This window comes from Egretta garzetta, unplaced genomic scaffold (assembly GCF_000687185.1).
Source record: "Egretta garzetta isolate BGI_Z169 unplaced genomic scaffold, ASM68718v1 scaffold342, whole genome shotgun sequence".
Taxonomy (NCBI): Eukaryota; Metazoa; Chordata; class Aves; order Pelecaniformes; family Ardeidae; genus Egretta; species Egretta garzetta.
In genome coordinates, this window is record NW_009258887.1 from 677613 (window position 1) to 698102 (window position 20490).

The 20490-nt window shown below is 35.0% G+C and overlaps 1 protein-coding gene across 3 annotated transcripts in view; it reads left to right on the forward strand.

The window, feature by feature from the left end:
- The first annotated feature begins 231 nt into the window (after positions 1–231).
- Positions 232–20490, forward strand: part of USP53 (ubiquitin specific peptidase 53) — a 30480-nt gene continuing 10221 nt past the window's right edge. For 2 of the 3 annotated variants that reach the window (XM_035889645.1, XM_035889646.1), the window contains exons 1-13: positions 232–922; positions 3160–3252; positions 7258–7392; positions 8941–9054; positions 9140–9222; positions 9538–9643; positions 10432–10578; positions 11099–11248; positions 11735–11906; positions 12819–12968; positions 14146–14289; positions 14523–15258; positions 16705–16778. In XM_035889645.1, coding sequence (XP_035745538.1) covers positions 779–922; positions 3160–3252; positions 7258–7392; positions 8941–9054; positions 9140–9222; positions 9538–9643; positions 10432–10578; positions 11099–11248; positions 11735–11906; positions 12819–12968; positions 14146–14289; positions 14523–15258; positions 16705–16778 — 2248 coding nt within the window. In that variant the 5' untranslated portion in view covers positions 232–778. The remainder of the gene's footprint in view (positions 923–3159; positions 3253–7257; positions 7393–8940; positions 9055–9139; positions 9223–9537; positions 9644–10431; positions 10579–11098; positions 11249–11734; positions 11907–12818; positions 12969–14145; positions 14290–14522; positions 15259–16704; positions 16779–20490) is intronic. The other variant, XM_009634003.2, reaches the window with a different exon arrangement.

Here is a 20490-nt window from a genome sequence, read left to right on the forward strand (position 1 = left end):
GGTGTATAATAAATTAGAAGATAATTGATTATGACAGATAAATTAATTTAATTTTTCTGCCTTAAAAGAACTTTTACATGGCAATTGTTTCTCCTCTTCTTTCCTGGTTTTTGCATCTGCCTTTAGATTAAGAGGTTGTTTTGGCCATGACCTCTTTTCTGATTTAGGAAGTCTTTAACATTTTGGAAAATTCTACTTTTATATTTTCTGTTTTTTTCCTATTTCAGATACTCTGGAAAGAGAATGAAATAAATATGGAGTCATCAAAACTGGAATATATTTCATGGGTCACAGTTAAAAGTAAAAAGAAGATGGAACGAAATGAGAGAACAGGAGTATAGCGCCTGTCAAGAACTTTCCATTTTTGTGATATATATATAAACTTGCTATATAGTACAACTAATGATTTATAGCAATGATTTATTGATAGCCCTGGAAGAAGTCAGTTACTGTGCAACTTGCTTCATAAGAACTTTTATTCTAATAACTTTTAATATGTTTTAACCTTAATTGGACACCTTTTTTTTTTTTTTTTCTTAAAGTCTGGGAGTTTAAAACTTTGTATAGCTGTATTTTAACTGAGAAGCTGATCCTGATACATGGCCGAAACCTGCTCATGGAAAACGGACTTAAATCCATGAATGGTTACTATTGCACAGAGTTGAATGGAATACTGTGGCTTTAGAGCAATTTTCTTAGAACCTTCTTCTTTGCCTTGGATCCATCATATCCTTAAATATTTAAGCATAAATATTGCAGTTATAAAGTCTATAAAATAATGGCATGGGTGAAATTCTTAAGAAAACCTGGGGGTAACCTTGGAAAAGTTTATCAGCCTGGAAGTATCCTGTCCCTGGCCCCTACAAAAGGCTTATTAAATGAACCGGGACAAAACAGCTGCTTTCTTAATAGTGCTGTTCAGGTAAGAAAAACTTGATTTATTAAACAGTTCTGGTTTTGTAGTAGCTTAGATGGACATAGTAGGGAAAGTATTCTCTTGGCTGTTTTTACTATTGGTATTGCAGTATGTGTATGCTACAGAAAGATACAGCATGTTTTTCAATGGTGTTAAATCCAGTTCTCAATGAAACTTCTTAATGATTGCAAGTAAGAGAGAATAGCATGTCTTTTTGGAATGTACTTTCCTAAAACCAAAATAAACCACCAAAACCTCATAACTTTAAAACTTGCTGCTTGAATTTTAAAACTAATGTTTCGGTCGAACATAGCAGTTTTGTTACTTGGCAGAATTTCCAGGACATTTTTTAGTTTGGGGCAACCAGTACTACTACTTGTATTGAATAGGACACTTTTTATTAAAATACCATTTTTTCAGAATTAGCACATGAATCTGTGATACTGGGGCATATCAGAAGATACACATATAGTTGAAAGCTTTGATTCTAATCTTAGGAAAGATTTGTGGAATTAGAGTAGGTGAGATACTTGATACCAAAGCAATATGACTTTGATTTCTTTTTACTGTTTATATGCATACATATTACCAACCAACTTCTTGTGTGTGTTTACCTACACACTATTCTGTTTTTACTTGTGCTGTAATTGATAAAATGTTGGCTCTTTAGATGTCTCAAGTATGGTTTAATGGTACAGTGGCATTAGCATGATAAAAACCTGAGCTTTTACAAGCCTACTTATGACAGGGAATATAGGGATCTACTTAATTCTGTGACAGAGCAGCGTTAGCCTTTCACGTTGTCTGCGAGTAACAGTGTAGTTTATACTATAGTATTTTTAAATCTAGAAATTAATAACAACAACAACAAATTTCTAGGTTGTGCAAATAAAGAGCAGAACAATGTATTTTTTTTGTACTGCTTAGATTTTGGACCTGATTGTTTTCAAATTGTACAGGATTATTTGCCAAACTGGCAGAGGGCTTAATAGATGTGTAGACTTCCTCAAAAACTGCAAGGCTTAAAAATTGTATGGATTTAAATATAGGAGATATGAGAGATATATCTACGTGATGTGGATGTGTATGGTATTGAAATATGTTTAAAATAAAAATGTACAATAGATTTAGTAGAATGAGTTTGCTGTTTTACATTCAATGGGGACAGCATGACCTATATTCTCTTGCAGTTTTGCTGTTTTCCCTTAGGGTGCCCTAAAATTAAACCCTAAGTCATTTTTAGTTGTAGTTTCAGACAATCCTACTACTTCACAACCTACTGCTGTTTATCAAATGGTGGCTGATGATTGGTGACTGCCCTTTTACAAGGAGGAATGTGTTCCTTTCTTTTCTTTTAACCTCTGTTTAACCTTCAGAACTGAGGTTCAGACATTCATTTTCAAACACATCCTAATTCATTTTAGCCTTTATAGATAGGATTTTTTTTTTTTCTGGATTTGTAGGTGTTGTCTTACTGTGCCGCTTGTGAACTCATTTTCGGGGTTTTTATGTATTAGTTTTTTTAATGGGCAACTTTCTGAACTACTGCATTGATTGTGTACCTAAGACATTAGATATTGAAAGCAGTGTAGTGTAGCCAAGCTGACATTTCCTTTCTATAGAGTAGTTACACACATAAAAGGTAGAAACATACCTGATTAAGCACCAGGATTATTTTGATCTCTGGAAAAATAAGTGTACTTCATCAATCATTTTAGTAAGAGACGATAAGAATGTAGTATAGACTTAACACAAAATGATGCTTGCATTTTACCTAGCAATTCAGTTTCCAAGTTTCCATCTTTTTTTTTTTCTTCCTTCTTTATTTAAAAGAAAGTACAGAGGGAGGGAGAGGGAAAGGGAAAGAGAAATTAAGTAAACCCCATAGCTGCCTTCCTCTTATGTAAAGCCCTAAGAAGGCTATTACAATCTCTATATACAGTTTAGCTTGCTGCTTGTTTCCTTAAGAGTACTTCAGGTCTGTTTCCACACAAACTACATAGTTTTTTTCAAAAAGTTTAAAAAGGAGATCTAAATTTTATGAATAGTGAATGCAAACCTTCCACTTCCACCTCTACAATTTACCAAACAAATGGAAAAGAACCACAATTCTTGTAGCAGTGTTGGTGTTCAAGTTGTACATGTTATGTGAAATTAAAAAAAAAATCTACTGTATGTTGCTGTGTGAAATGTAGAACCTTCAGAACTCATTACTTATTTTCTGTGAAACTTTATTTTTGTAGGTATTGTGGCAACTTGACATATTTCGACGAAGTTTAAGAGGTTTAACTGGACATGTGTGTCAGGGAGATGCGTGCATATTTTGTGCTTTAAAGGTAAATAATTTTTGGAAGAATCATCTTTCAAAAGGGGGGAGAAATAAGTTAACTAATTTTTACTAATTTATATCCCTATCATACATATGTCTGGGTGACTCTAAAACATTCTTGTGTAAAGAAGCAATTTAAATTTAAGAACAATTGTAACAGAATTTTGTAACAGTTTCTTGTGTTTAAAGAAGAAATTTTACTGTATACAAATTTTACAGCCTGCTTAAGCATAAAACTTTTGTCTATTAAAAGACAGTATAACTTATTTGAAAACTTCTAGCTAGCCTCTTGGAGATCTTTTCCTTTTATTTGCATGTATATGCTTTTGTTTTTCCTATAGTGTTTGAATATGGTTCTTTTACAGTAACTATATTACTGTCTGATAAGGTCTCAAGATTCTTTTTTTACTCGGTAGTTGATGGTAACAGTGCAGAACTTAATTGTTCAGTTTGTAAGTAATGAAAGGCAGGTAGCGGTACAGGAAAACTAATGAAAGCTGGTAACTTCTTAGTGTTTGAAAGTAAAGTCAGATCTGTGTATCTTAGTGCATAAAACTTGTGCTTCAAACAGTTTTGTAACTCATCTGAAGTCTGTAAACAAGTGTTGAATTCTGTTAGGTTCTTACTGCTTTTACTGCACTGGTATTTGGCTGTCTGCAGTTACTAGGGAAGTAGCTGTAAGCACGATATCTGTTTCATTAAGATAAAAATCCCAGTCAAAAATGTATAGGGTTTTGTTTTGGTTTTTTTAGTATGCACTTTCTACTCTTACTGCAACTGGACAATAAAGACACTTGGGGATTCTAATACAGGACTGTGGAATGTATAGTCAAATATGTTAGTAGATGTAGTGACATACAGAACTGGGGAATCAGTCGTGGAGGGAGCTGAAAGGGACAACACTATCTGAAAAGGTAGTTCATGGAGGAAGTGGTTTTTGACGATGCTAAATTGTAGGCAAGGATAAGCCAAGTAATTTATTCTCAGGGATTTTCACAGACCAAACCTTGTTACTGACTAAGCATTTCAGGCAAGAACTGTTTGTAGTGACATTGATCTTTCAGGAGGTTTATAATCTATGTACCGTGTAGGTTTTTTCAGCCATTTTTAGTGTGTATCATGATTGCAGTAAGGTTGGTACAGCTGGTTTTGAATGTCTGTCTCTTTCCAAACATTTTTTTTTCTAAAAAGTACCATTTTATTTCTTTGGTTAAAATGGTTAATTTAAAAAAGGCAACAAGTTGAAATAGGTTGAGACTGCACACATTCAGACTAACTTCATGAGGTTTTTATTTCAACCTATTTACAAGCTCTTGACTCTGCAGAACTTGCTGGGACTTTTTGTTTCACCAGTGCTCTGATGTACATCATGTTCTTCTGTGTGCTGGACACTTGAGTGGACACAAAGTCCAGGCCATAATTCAGGCATACCTATGTTTTCAGATAAAATCTTGTGTCTGTCTTGGGGCAATAGCTTTAGTTTCCTGGAGTTTTGTGTATATAGGGATTCATGTTCATATCTGATGTCATAATGTAGAGTAAACTTCATGGCCTTTTCCTTTTGATTTGATCCATATTACATGTGAAGTTCTGGTCCTATACAGTCTTGTTCAATGCTGCACTGGAACTGCCTTTAAGAAATGAAGAGGGGTTGAAGGGTGACAGTTGCTGGAATGTATGTGTTACACTACATACTCTTCATGACTGATCATATTGCTGAAATCATAATAAAAATTAATGTAGCAGCTTCAGTGTGCTCAGAAACGTGAAGAAGGTAGTGCTCATGGTGTGTTGCAATTGAACCTGTAAGTAATTCATTGTTCCATTCTAATTGTGCACTTGTGAAGACCAGGTGCTTCTTTTTTTCAAGCTAAGTATACCACTTGCTGTACTGTAATACCCTCTCTTCCTGTAGTTTTTGGGGCTCCAGTACAAAGTAAGATAGGTTTTGCATCACTTTACGTAACCTTCCAAAGCAGTACACTACCTTCAGCTGCTTCATAAGGCTGCTGTAATTTAGGATTTGAAATTTTCTTTATTCTTTCACGTATCTGTTCTTGAGGGATTGATTACTCCCATGATGCATCATCTTGTGCATTTTATCTAAATGCCTTATTGTACCTGAATATTTTGCATTGCCTGCACTGTCACATCTTCCTATTTTGATGTGTTCCCAAGAATACTGATAAGAAGTGGTATTGTTGCCTGTTCTGAAACTGGTTAGAATGGAATTAGGTATTGTTCTAACAGTATAGTTGTGATCTTTATAACTCGATGGCCCCTAGCCTAGGTACTGAACTCGAACCACTGTTAACTCATTTGGAAGTATCTGTCCTCAGTCATTATGTATGCTACTGGTTTTACTTTCTTGGTTTTTTAGAGATATTGGTTGAATGATTCTGTTTTTCTGTGTTCAGAACCTGGGGCATTTTGATTTTCATGCAGTATGTACACTGGATGAGGATGTATTTCAGTAACTTGTTTGTGACTTGGGTTATTTTTTGGTTTGGTTTTACTTTTTTTTTGTGGTTTTGGGCTATTTTAACCCTTCTTACTTGTTTACCAACAAAGAAGGATATTTTATCTACATCAGCTTCTCCTATAAACTAAAAGCATAGCTAATAAATCTGGTTTTCTTCAGTCCATTATCTTTTTCTTTTGGTGGTGGTCTGAGAATTAAACGTGCTCTTTTCTTCTCTGCATAACACTGGGGTGGGACTTTGACTATGCAGGCCACTAAAATGTGCATACGTATCAGCATAACTGCTTATCTGTACTTTTTTTTTTAGCTGGATATGTAAGGCTCTGTTGCATACCAAAAATGACCTAGCAGCCAAAATGAGAAGTGATAAATGTTTTCAAAGCAGAGTTAACTTGTATTACCAGATCTGTTCAAAACTTAATTTTGAATGTTTACATTGAGATATTGACTGTAATTTTTATCAGTAATCCATGCTTTTTGTTATGTGAGGGAAGTTTAAATATTTGACAGACATTTACTCTGGAATGCATCATGGTTAAAACGCTATTTTCTGTTAGCACTGAAACTTTGCTTATCTCTTGTATCTTTGCCTTCTGTCCAACAGATTTTTTTTAACTGTAGGAGGCCTATATGGAGAATGCATACCCTTATTTATATTTTGCGTGGCTTCTCCTGATTTTTTTTGTCTTATTCTCTTCATTTTTCTCTGAAGTTTGGCTTAGAATTCTTGACAGTGGAATACACCCTTTAATATCTGCAAATGTTTTCTCATTCATTTAATAGCTTTTAACTTTCAGTTCTTTCAAAATCAACCTCTTACTTGCTAAATGATGAGGTCACTTGCATACATATCTCTGCCAAAAAGAAAAGCAGTAGCCAACTCTCTCCTCTGGGAACTGAAGAAAAAAAAAAAAAGTCCAATTTATTCTCATGTTCTGGGACTGCAGATATTGACCTGTTCTCTTGTATTGTGTGCACTGGATCAGCAGAGAGCTGATTTAATAGCAAAGATTATCAGCATTCTATCTAATTTATGGGAGTTTTTTGCAGTTCTATAATTTTAATAAAGATACACTCCTGCCTGAAGTTGTAATGTAAATGTTACATTATTTAATGAATCATGGGTGTTAAACTGAGTGGTGTTACATTCTGCCTTAAGAAATACACACCATCTGTAAAGACGAGGTACGTATACATGAGCCGCTATTCGGTGGCCAAATCAAAAAAGCTTCAGACCAGGGCTTGTGTTGCTTCTGGGAGCTAGTGTCTTGCATTTTTATATACTTCTATGTTGTTTTTCTACTGGATCAAAGTGCAGTTTGGTAGCATAACTTCTTATAATGGAATGAGTAACAGAACACAAAACCTAAGTAACTTTAAGAGAAAACAGTACTTTCTAAAGTTGCATAGATTTATAAACATTTTATATATTTGCTTTTAGGCATGCTGCATGAGAACTGATGTATTTGTGTAGAACCACAGTGTCTAGTCAAGTGGCTAATGAAGCTAAGTAATTATATTTCTTCCTAGGCAATATTTTCACAATTTCAACACAGCCGAGAAAAAGCACTGCCATCAGATAATATGAGACATGCCCTGGCAGAAAGTTTTAAGGATGAACAGCGTTTCCAGCTTGGATTCATGGATGATGCAGCAGAATGCTTCGTAAGTATTCTTTGTCATAGTTGAGTAGAATGACATTAGTTTTGCGGACGCCAATCTGGCCTGTTGTTTTGGTAGCTCCAGGCTCACAGGTGGGATACAAGTGACAGAATCCTACTAACCACCTTCATGTCAGTTTAGGGGAACAGACACATGGAGTAAGTGTCCGGTAATGTGGGATGGAGTAATCTTGCATTTGCTCTGTACTTTTTTCCCCTAACTCTATAGCTCAGGCAGAGGGGTATGTGAAACGTAGTTACTACAAGAGGTCAGTGAGGATGAACTCTTCATCTCTTCTAAAACTTTTAGGATGGAGAGAAGGTTTGTCTTCCCAGGAGAAGAGGCACTTACGGATTTGAATATGTAGTCTGTTCCTCCAAGTGTTCTCTCTTCAGCTGTTGAAATACGTTCTGTTAAAACTGGCCAGCTCATTACTGAAGTCTTCTGCAGAAGAGATTTCCATTTTCATATCCAAGAGTGAACAAATACTTGAAGATCTTGACTCTTCCTGCAATTACTTTCTGCTTTTATTAAGTGTCTCATGAAAAACATGAGCCATTACTGTGGCCATAAAAGATGACTCAAGATCACATAGAACACTGGTAAAAAAGCCTGTATTAGAGAAAGAAAGTTGTTCACCAAAAAAAAAAAAAAAAAATCAGTATTAACCTTCAGGCACAGATTTGAGGAACAGAAGATATGGTTGCTGCTTTGATTACTTTCAGCTTTGGACTTCCTTTGGAAGTAGATGCATTTTCACTTACATAGGAAAAATCCAGTGGAGAACTCCTGAAAGTGGCTGTTGGAGATCTTGCAGGCAGGTTGATGGACTGCAGTCATGAAAGAGAATGTCTCATTAGTGGTCCATCTAATCAAAATGCATTTGGACCCCTGAAGTAATCAGCTGTCTGAATGATCTACCTGGACAGATTCACTTCTTCCCATTACCTCTTGTATTTTTGGCAAAAGAGGAAAAAATAGCCATGCTAATTCAGGGGCCAAACTGATACCAATCTTAATAGTCTTTATTTTTCTTTTCCTTTCTTTTAAGGTTAAAAAGTGAGACATGGGATGGGATCAGGCATGTGCTATTTATAGGCTTTTTCCATGCTTTTGTCAACGGTACTTGTGTTGGCACATGTGCTAAACGTGATCAGATGATCAGATTGATACACAGAGAAAAACATAAACGAGTGAAGAACTGAGACAGAGGCCTAATCCAAGGAAGTATTTCAGTCATTGCATGCAATGACATTAATATCACGTCTTAATGTAAGACCAGCTTTATAAATTTTTCTTGGAGATTCACTTCCTTCAAAAGAAAATGTGCTCTGGAAGAACAGTTATCAGTTTTGTTAATGTTTGGAAGCCTTGAGATGAGGAGAATTCCCATGTACTGAGTTGTGAATAGGGACAGAATTCAATACATGTTAAAATTGTAGGTGGACTATTTGGAGCCAAGGGGATTAGTTGGAGTATTAAACTGTAATGTTGCTCATATATTCTGACTTCACCAGTTCAATTTATATTTACATTATTATTTCTATTCAGGAAAATATCCTTGAGAGGATTCATTTTCACCTCGTGCCAAATAGTGAAACAGATATGTGCACTTCAAAATCCTGTATTTCTCATCAGAAGTTTGCTATGACACTGTATGAACAGGTCAGACCTTTATTTGCTTGCTTTAACACTAATTTGGTTCCACTGTCTTGAGTAAATAAAAACAAAAGTATTTTTATTTTTGTAGTGTGTGTGTCGCAGTTGTGGAGCATCATCAGACCCATTGCCTTTTACGGAATTTGTGCGTTATATTTCTACCACAGCCCTGTGGTAAGAGCTTTTATTTTTTTATCTTGTATTTCTATATAGACCCTTCCAATAATAAGCAAAGCATGCTGGAGAAATGCTGTAAGTGTTAAAAATGAATGTGTATTCCTTTGCTAAAACGTGTTTTTGAGATGCTGTCCAAAAGTAACATTTGGATTTCAAAAGCAAGATGTAGAGAGCACTTGACAAAAAGTATGTATTGCTACTGGTTTACCTCTATTTTTTCTTTTTAGTCAGAAGATATTGTTAATTGAAAGTTGACTGAAATCTGTTAACTCTTAAGAGAGATCCACAGGTATATCCATTTATTTTTTACAGTAATGAAGTAGAAAGAATGATGGAGAGGCATGAACGTATCAAGCCAGAAATGTTTGCAGAATTGCTGCAGGCAGCAAACACTACTGATGACTACAGAAAGTGTCCTGTAAGTAAATAAAGATGTTGCATTACTTAAGATACAAGGGAGAATTTTTAGGACATTAAATCAGGCTAATGTATTCCCCTAAAAGCAGGATTACCTGTGGCCAGTTGAGCGCAGGCCAGTTTAGGGTAAAAAAGCCCTTACATTTGTATTTCACTGCTCCAGTTATAGGTAAACGCAGTATTGTAGGTGTAAGTGGCCTGTTTAGAAAGTTGTGTTACTACGTCCATGTTTTATTCTTTACTTCATGTTCAGTGTAGAGGTGGTTTTGATTAGTTGGAACATTTCTGAGTGAAGCTGCTTTAGTTTTTATACACTGACAGCTTGACAGCATTGTCTTCTGTTGGAATAATTTTGTGATTCTATTGGCAATAATAGTCTCTTTTAGCTTGTTCTATTTAATTCTTCACTTCCTTAAATTGTTCTGTGTAAATACTGCTAATTTAGGAACCATAGAAAAGTACACAAGAACATACAGACCTAAGCTTAAGTGATGAAATGGAGGGGGAACAAAAGAGAAGTTGTGATGGTGACTTGGAAGTTTTCAGAGATTTCTGTTTTAAGGTGGTGGTTGAATGTAGAAGTTTAGCTGTAGTCTTCATCAGAATGCTTTTATGATGAAGAATTTTATCCTTAATTTGTTAGAAACAAACACCACAGTTAAATTTGAGAAGTAAAAGTTGCAGAGTTGTTTTGTTGCATTATTTCTTGTCTAGTAACTCAACTTTGGACTTCCATTTTTTTAAACATCTTTGTTTTCCCTCCTATCACATTTTTTTTCCTTTTTCTAGAGTAACTGTGGTCAAAAAATAAAAATTCGTCGTGTCCTTATGAATTGTCCAGAGATCGTCACAATCGGTTTAGTCTGGGATTCAGAACACTCTGACCTGACAGAAGAGGTTATGCGGAATCTGGCAACACAACTTTATCTTCCTGGGGTATATGACCTAAAACTTACTATTTGCTTATTCTAGAATTTCATTGTACATTTATTTTATGTATATGTAAATATATACAAATATAAATGTACATACACACATGTATTTTTTAAAAAGCACTATTTGACTTCGAAGTTTATGTCTACTTTTACCATTCTTTACAATGTGCTGCTTGTTGTAGTTTCTGAGAGGAGAAAGTCCTGTCAGAAGTGTTAGTCTTGTGCCTAAGTACAAAGATGAATGTAGGTGAATTCCTAGCTGAAAAAATCTATGAATAACATGTTCAGTTTGAAATTTGTGGAATTATTCCAGAGCATTATTGTTTTACCCTTTCAACTATGCAAAAATAAATACTAAAATAGATGTAGTAAGTGCAAAAATCATTATTTATATTAATAAAAAATTGTATAATGCAACAGGGTATTTAATACCAATCACCTTGGTGAAATGGCGGTAGGAGGTCTGGAAATTGAAAGTAAATGTTTTACACATGTTTTAAAATATATAACAATTTTTACAGCTGTTTTATAGGGTTACAGATGAAAATGCCAAAAATAGTGAACTCTTCCTTGTGGGTATGATTTGCTACACAAGCCGACATTACTGTGCCTTTGCCTTTCACACCAAGAGTTGCAAATGGGTGCTGTTTGATGATGCTAATGTAAAGGAGGTAAATATTGTTTTTACTGCCACCAAATGTAGTGGTATTTACTTTTCTAGAGTGCATTGTTCTGACACCTAACTTAAAACAAGTCAAACAATTGTCTATTTTAATAAACCTTCAGTTTTGTAAATAAGTTTTCACAAATGATTTTTAAATTGACTTCACTACAGTTCTGCCTTCCAAATGCCTATTGTTTCAGAATTTTGATGCACTTGTCTGCTGTTGAATTTGTACTTCTTTTAATGAAAAAGAAGACCTAATTACTGGCAACTGTATTCATAGTGTTGATGTTCTGGTTGTTAGCCCATGTAATACTGGTTCTAGCTTTTTGCCACAGTTTATATAAACTCACATTCCAAATGTTGAGTCTTAATGTACCTTTGGAATTAGACATTTGGTACCTATTGTTTAATAAATTATTCTTTCCATTATTGGGTTTAACACTATTGATAAAGTTTTAGGGTTTTGTTTTGGTTTTTTGTTTTTTCTTAGATCGGAACAAAATGGAAAGATGTGGTCTCCAGGTGCATTCGGTGTCACTTTCAGCCGTTGTTGCTATTTTATGCTAACCCAGATGGCACACCTGTATCTCCAGAAGATGCTCCAAAGCAGATTATTCACTGGTCTCAATGCAAAGCAGCAGGAGGAAATGGGGAAGATTTGGGTAATTAAGATATATTTTATTTTTTTTACTGACAGTATCAACTAAATTTCTGAAATGGGGATAATAGAGGAGAAGGTAATAGATAGCTACTTTGTTCTTAAATACTTTTAGCAGTAATTATCTAAAGGGTCTCAAAAGAAAAGAGGTTAGTGTATATATTCAATATTGGAACCATTTGTGCCTGATACGGGAATACAAATTGAGACTCATGCTTAATGGGGAAAAAATATTTTCTACTATAGGTTGTTCATAACTACTTTACACATAACTGGTAATTTCAGAAGAAAATAGTATATTACTATATGCAGATGTTCTTACATGTGTATCGATACATTAAAATACCTTTAAAAATGCTATAAAAAGATATTTTAAGTAAAGCTTCATACAAATAGGGAGATATATTTGGAGTGTGTGTGTTTGTATAAGTGTGTATATATACACACAGACAGCAAGCACAATGTGCTTTGGGAAAGATCAGAAGGAGCTGCAGGAAAACTTCTTATCTCTGAGATTCGTACAGCATAGTCGTCAGTATGTAAGAATCCAGTCTTTTGGTTCTGTAGTTTGTACTGCTGTCTTGTTTGGTTTGGGTTGTTTTTGGTTTTTTTTTTTAGTGTTAAACATAACATACAAGTAAATTAAATAAAAGGCCAGTTGAATTTGACATGTTCCTCTTCACATAATGAGTAGCAATACAACATAGACTGCTTCAGGGAAGAAAGAATTGAGGACCCTATTCCACTACAGTCTACCACTATAAATCTGGCAGTATAGCAAATATTACAGAATCTTATTGCCTTGCATATTGAAATGTGGTGTGGGGTTTTTGTGAGGTTTCTTTTGTGTTTTTTTTATTGGAAACTTTAAATTAGGAAGCCTTTCATTTCTAAAGATAGATATGTTATTTGATAGGATTTGAAAAGCATTCTGCTCCTAAATCAGACCTCATGAAAGAGAATGGAATTGGAGACCCGACTAATCAAAGGAGTAATAAAAAACTTCAGCCAGATAATTCAGCATTCAGTAGAAGCCATATTCAAGCTAGTGGTGGTAGAGGTCCAGGTACGTATTCCCCACCCCACAGTACCACCCCCAAAAAAACCCCAAGCGTGTCTTATTACGAAATATTTCAGTTGATAGCATTTCAGGTATGTATTTAACCTCTGGACTAGTCTAAAAGAAGAATTCCTTCATTGACTTGAATGCATCTTTGAATAATAACTGATGTTTAAGTTACATCTGCCATGGAATGTTAACTTTGCCAGAGAACTGTAAATGCAAAATTTTTTTTATAACCTCTCATTATTCCTGCATTAAAGTGGCTCTTGAGGCCTTGATCCATTTCTCAAACATCATCATGCCTTCCAGTCATATTGTTGGTTAAAAGGCACATTAGAAACTCGAAGCTGATTTCCAGAGCACAGGGTGTAACTCTGTGTATCGTTGGCTATTTGAGGAACACTGTTCCCAACAGTATTTGATATGCAAAATTATTTGCAGTCCTGTATATTAATGGACTTTATCTTACGTTTGGAAAGAATAGTAAAAAAGTTGTCTTCTCTGTTTAAAAATCCATTCTGTCAGTACACTAGGCTTCCAAGCAAATCATATTATAAGAAGTCACATGAGGCAGTGACTTCTGCATTACTTGTCAGTGCCTTTGCTCTGAACTCCCACCCTTCTCAGGCAGAGAGATGCTCCCTTCTCTTGCGATGTGTTTCTCCTCTGTATTTATTATTGAATTCCTAGACTTTTTAACTGAGAATGCTCAGCTTGGTGACTCTCTTTTTGGTGGAGTGATGACTCAAAAATTGTCAGTATTTACCTTTTGAGAAACAGAAGGGTTTGTTTTCATAAACAGTGACTCCACTGTTTTATTAAAAGGAAACCTTCACATTTAGACAAGATTAAACTTAGATTCATTTTTCCAGTATAATTCATAAAATTTGATATAAATAGTATATGCTTTGAAAATGTCTTGAGCATTCAATTTTAGTAAGTAAGAGGTGTTTGTAAGACATGCTTGACATAATGCTGCTTGGTGGACTCCTTGGACATACCTATACATTTATATCTATAGTATACAACTCATTTTCTTAATCTGTGTTATGTCATTCGTTAGTCTTTTTAAGTAGTACTAATATTAAAAACTCAATGTTATGGTACATAAATGTATTTGTGTGTTTTGATGATGAATGACTTTTTAGTAATGATCTCTGACAAAAAGTATTTTTTGCAGCTAAGTTATGTTACAGTGATCAAAAGGACAGGCTAAAGGACATATCCAGAGAGTGTGCTCAGAAAGCTGCTGATATGAAAAACTTCTCATCTTTACGAAAAGATGCAGACAGAGGACCAAGAAAGGAGCCTGGGAGACAAAGAGGTACATTTTAAAAATATGACCAGAGAATCAATGGGTTAGGCAGCTTTTGGCATCAGTACTAGCCGTGTAGGGTTTTTTTCTCCTTTTATCAGAACACACTGCAAGATTAGAGTTTCCCAGTTTTCAGTATTCTGAAATACGTGCTGAATTTGTTGAGGTAGTGTAAGAAATGTAAGTACTGTAATAATACTAGCTAAATGAGAACTTTAAGGGAGCTTTTTTCTTTCTCTTACAAGATTTGATTGGGGAAGATCGTTCCAATGTTAAGCTGGGTTCTCCTCCAGTTGGAAATGGACTTAGACACTGTGCCGATCAGCGCATATACAGCAGCCAGGGAAGAGGCTCCTATAAGCATGACAATGCACCTCACCAAGCAAAGCTTTCTGTACAGGTGCTTGGATCAAATAAACCAGAAGCTTTTCCTGCTGGGGAGAAACCAACGATCAGGACCCGAACTGATGGTGTCACGGGCTATGAGACAGACACCAGTCAAGACTCTAGGGACAAAGGAAGTATCATCAGCAGCAGAAGCAGAAGTAAAGGTTGGAAACCTATGCGGGAGACACTAAATGTAGACAGCATTTTCAGTGAGACCGAGAAAAAACAGCATAGCCCAAAGCACAAGGCAAATCCGAACAGTAAATCTAAGCATGAAAAAGAGCGAAGCTTTAACCATTGGCCAAAAGAGAACCAAATCCAGAAAGGTTTAATGACTATATATGAAGATGAAACAAAACAGGATACAGGAAGTCGAAGTTCACTGGACTCAGAGGGAAAGGGGAATGCTGAAAAAAGCAAAGGGTTTACAGAGAGAAAAATCCATGGTGATAACTGGCAAATTCAGAGGACAGAATCTGGATATGAAAGCAGTGATCATATCAGCAATGGATCTGCAAATCCGGACTCGCCTGTTATTGAAGGAATCAATCCAGCAGATGTGAAGAATGTTAGAGAAAATGCTTCCTGCAGGTAATGCTAATGCTTTTAGAACTTGCATAAATTGCATTTATAGAAAAATAAGTTGTTCTAATGCTCATGTGTTGTTTATAAAAAAAAAAAAATCAAGAAAACGTGCTTTGGAACTTTATATGCTTGAGGTCAGGTATGTAGCAACATATCTAGAAATAAGGGTGTGGAGACTTAAGTTTATCTTCACTCTGAGGCTGCAACACTAGTTCTGTTTGGAAGGCACTGAGCCACATTATTATGGCACTGAGCCAGAACTGCTAAGCCCTGCTGAGGGGCAGGGTGTGTTAATTTGAAATAATTGCTACACTTCTTTAGTTACAAGTTTTTTAGACTGTGGGTAACCTGCCATCTGTAATGGAATACAAGCATCTATATAAATCATATCTGTAACAGTTGTATAGACAGGGCCCTGACAAGGGAAGGGCGGTAGGTGAATCTTATATACTGTTACTAGTAATTGTTCTGAAATTCTGTTTTCTAGGATACCTCATATATATATATGTGTGTTGATCATTTGATAATTGATTGACCTGTTTGAAAGAAATCTTTGCTGAAAAGCATAAAATTACTAAAACTGGCCAAAACTTACACGTAATTAAGATATTGATACTGATGAGATTTTTGAATTTTTAGAAAACTTAAGCTTGTCATAGTCAAATGCTGCTGTATGTTTAACTTCAAAATATTCAGGGTGTAAACTATAAACACTGAAAAATGTATTTGTTTCAGACATGGGCGATACTGATGATAAATTAGAAACCATATAGTACCACATGGGTAGTATTCTTTTGCTGCACTGAAGTGGCAATTTTAGGTGAAACCTACAAATAAATTGCATTAGGTGACCAGTGATATCAGTTCCATTTGAAAATCACTACAGCAAACAAGTATTCAAAACTGTCATGCTTTCTTGGTGATCTGTTAATAAGCACTTTTAAAAATTTTTATTAAATTCTTTAGTTTACAACAAGAAAGGTGACATAATTTTTCTGTTGTTGATAACTTTGGGAACCAGCTGCCTTTATTAAGCAGACTGAAGTGATACTAAGATCAAGAAAATTTGCTTTTTCTGTGCTGCATATTAGGCATCCTGCTGTTGCACTCCAGAGTAAGGCTGGGATGAGTGGGCATCCAGTCTCCAGAACAAACTGGGAACACCAGCCTCACTGTCTCTCTGTATTAAAGGATTCAGGTCATCCTAAATTTCTCTGCATCAGCACAGCCTGTCATATGTGGGAGCAGTGTTAAAAGTATTAAAGGGCTACCCCTACTGTCTTATGTATCTTCTGTAAATGTGCATGTTAGTAAAAAATGTGACAGTGATGGTAACAAGAATCAGTTTTACACAGGCAAAGCTTTTACACTTGTATGGACTCAAGGCAATAAAGTTTGTGATCATACATCAGTAGTTTAAGCCTTCAAATTATATGTATGCTTCTCTTACAGTGAACAAAACTTGTCTACCAAAAAAGCTGACAACGTGTTACGTTCAGTATCCCAGCAGAACAGAAACTTTTATGGTAAGAACTTTAAATTGCATAAAGAATAAGAAGTTTTCTAAAAATAATTTAGATGTACCAAAATTTTAATACGAACTTACTAATATCACACAGAGATGGACAGATTTCTGATCAGCCTTTTGTATTTTGTAATGTTGCTGCAAAAGTTAATATGATATTTCATAAAACTGAAAAATGTATATACAATTTATCATTGCTTTTTTTTTTTTTTTTTTAAAAAAGCCATAACCAAATATGTCAAAGTTAGACAATTTCTGTATCAGGTTGGCTGTATTTAGGTGGATTGGAAGAAAATTGACATTGAATTTGTGGCTGTTTTGGCCATGATGTTAGGTTATTTTGATTTACTTTTTTTTTTTGGTAGAGAGCTCTCTTGCTAACTGATCATAGCCTGTGTACTCTCTCTTTTTAAAATGACAAAAGAAATCTGTTTTGTGGGTTTGTTTTTTTTCTCCACAGTGAATTCCAAATTTTGTTCTTGTTCATGAGTTTAACCTTTTCAGTGTTTTAGACTGATGGATGAAGATAGAAAGTGTGTTCATATCCCTTCTCAGTACATTTTGATGGAAATGTGATGGAGCAGCAGTTCAATAACAGTATTGATTTTTTTCAGCGGCATTTAAAGCATTCTTTTCCACAAAGCACCTTCATTTATTCAGTTTCTTGGTTTTCTTGTAGAGCAGATGTACAGTGTCAATGGATTCCTAGCTATCTGCCATGATATATAGGTTTCCAAATATAGAGGGGTTGGGGTTTTTTGGATGACTCTCTGCTGGCATAAAATATCCAGTGTAATTCATTTTCACTGGCCTTAATCAGTGCTTTCTTTTTAATGCAATGGAAATGATTAAATATAAATCTCCATTTCTGTTGCTTATATTCTGCTTTGAGAACATATTTCTCAGCTTAGGGGTTCTTTTAGCAAGTGTGCATGTTCCTTCCCTGTAACTCCCCCCTGCCAAAAAAAAAAGAAAAAAAGAAAAGCCATGCTAATTTTGTTCACTCCCTGTGTTTTCCCCAAAAGCATTTCCATGAGCTTTCTTGGTGGCTACTAAGGAAGACTTTTTTTAAAAACGTCTGGGTGGACTGTGATACCATTTGTTTTCCTTCAAGATATGAAGCAATATCAGGAAGAAACACTTGTAATAAGGAAATCTACTTCCTTTTACATACTAATATGTCTGTTGGGTTTTTACAAAGTTGATAAATGCCTTGGCAGCATGAGACCAGCCAAAATCATTATCTGCTGTTGCTGGAACAATGGAATGGTGCTTGTACAAAGAGGCGCAATAAATATTAGGCCACTTCCCCAGGAAATGTTTGATTTTTATAGATATCATACTTCTTTTCAAATAATGTATAGCATAGTTTCTTTTGAGACTTAAATTGGGTGTGTGTGTGTGTTTCCATACCACTTTTATCTTTTCTGTCATTATTCCAATTTATTTTTTGGTTGTAGAAAGAGAACTAGTTTGGTGTTTGTTTATTTTAACAACAACAAAAAAAGCCCCAAATTGATGTTGCATGGAATGCAAAGATCTGTTTTTGCACGACATTTATTCTGCTTTAGCTCTGTATTATACTATTGTATTATACTATACTTGTCATACCAGTGAGGAAAAAAAAAAAAACAAACAACAAAACAAAACATGACACTCAGATAGCAAAAAAACCCACAAACCACCAGTGAAAAATATATAAAGGATTCTGTTGGAATGAAAAACAGGTGGGTTCAAACAGTGCTTGAGCCTAGTAATGACTATTCTCTGGAGAGAACCATGTACTGTGCTTAAATATACTTAAAGCTTTCAACATGCATCGTACATTTACTTTAAAAAAAGTGTAGTGATTCCAGGTGATCCTTAAGAGTTACCATAAAACGCTGAGGATAAGATCCCATCTATTCAGTTATTCAAATTCAGTAACTAACTTTTTATTAATTTCATAGCAAAAATGTGTATATTCTAAATGAAATGTGAAGTTCCCACATGTGTGCATGTTTTGGAAAATAATACTTCTAGTGGAAGCGATTAATGGACTGAAAAGATACCTGAAGAATTTGATAATTTCATATGTATCTGGCATTAAAGATTTATTTAGACTTGTTTTTTTGGTGGTCTAAAAAGCGTGTCAGGATGCCTTTATCAAGGACAATAGCAGTCATTTACAGGTATCAGTTGTATGACCTTACATTGTATTTCTGAATTTTATGAACAAGACGTGAATTGGTATGTAAATACCAAATGGACTCCTAGAAAATAGTACTTTAAGAAAGAAATGCCCAGTCCTTTCTGAGAGAGGAATGGAATGTAAGAAATCTTTGTTAGTCTCTCATGGCAACTTGGAAAAAATATCTCTGGGTGTTTTTTTGTGTGGAAAACTTCTTATGGAAATAATGTGGGACTTCTAATTATGCCCACCATTTGTGTAACTGTGCTTTACCAGTTCCTCATTTTTAATGGGAGCTGAATAAGGCTACTGTTCAACAGTTGAGGAATTCTGTCCCTGACTTACAAAAATAAACTTATTGTTAGAGCATTATAAAGATAGTAACATTGGATCACAGAGTGGTTATGCAGATCAAATGGCTGCTTCTTTCATTGGTAGTAAGCAGTAGATAACTGTAGTGCTGAAGCAAATGTGCCACAAGGCCAATCCCTAATTTGTGTGATCAAATTTTGGCAGGAAAACGTGAATGTTAAGTAAGGAGATATAGCATCCTTAATTTATATTACTGAGTTAGTGTTTATGAAGTTGGAACTTGATGAACTGTGGAGGCTATTTTTTTTGTTTTTATAAAGAACATCTGACATGAACAGTGTGAGGGCAGAATTTCCCACCTCACATTCTTCAAGTTGAAGAAAGATGACTGTAATTCTTGGCAGTTAGAAAGGGCTATAGAATTTTTCTGATGGATTTTCAGAGCTGTCCATGTGCTAGCTACTGATAGTAGTTTTCAATCATAAAGGAGTTTTAGTGGCTTTTATGATAACCCTCCCCCGTTCCTAAAGCACAGATGTCTTCATGAAATTGCCACTCTTGACAATTTCAATAAAAGGCATTACTGTTGGGAGGGTTAAGAAAAAAAAACCCTAGAAGCCCTGTTTTCTAGATTCCTCTCCTCATACCCCACCCTCAAAGCTCAGAGCTCTTCATTCTTGAACTAACCTGTCAGTAGAGTAAGCACTGTGATTAAAATTGGCCAAGTGCTTGATGGCCTCCTATTTAAGATGTGGTATTAGAAGCTGCCCATTCAGTGATCTGCAAAAACAATATACTTGGAATCAATGCCTTAAATTAATAATTGCTTCCCTTTGAAAATAAATGCAAAGCAGTGTTTGTAATATTACAAATCCAGAGGTTTTTCCATTAATAATTAATCAGTTCAGTAGCATGAGATAACTCCAATCTAGAAGCATTCTGAAGCTCTAGTGACTATGTAAAGAAGAATGCAAATTGCCTTTGATTATTTGTCACTTCAGAAAACCCCACAAACAAACTATAATTCTGAAAAGGAAAACTCATCTTCTTAGGAAAATGACACATTTATAGTAATAATTTTAAATATGCAACTATACTTCAGAAAATCCATTTGTTACCTTTATGGTGCAGTCAGTGTCAAAGACTGTTGTGTTTGAAGAACTGAGTAGTGAATTAAAGCATGCAGCTACTTAATTTACCTAACATGAAAGAGAAACAAATAAATGCTTTT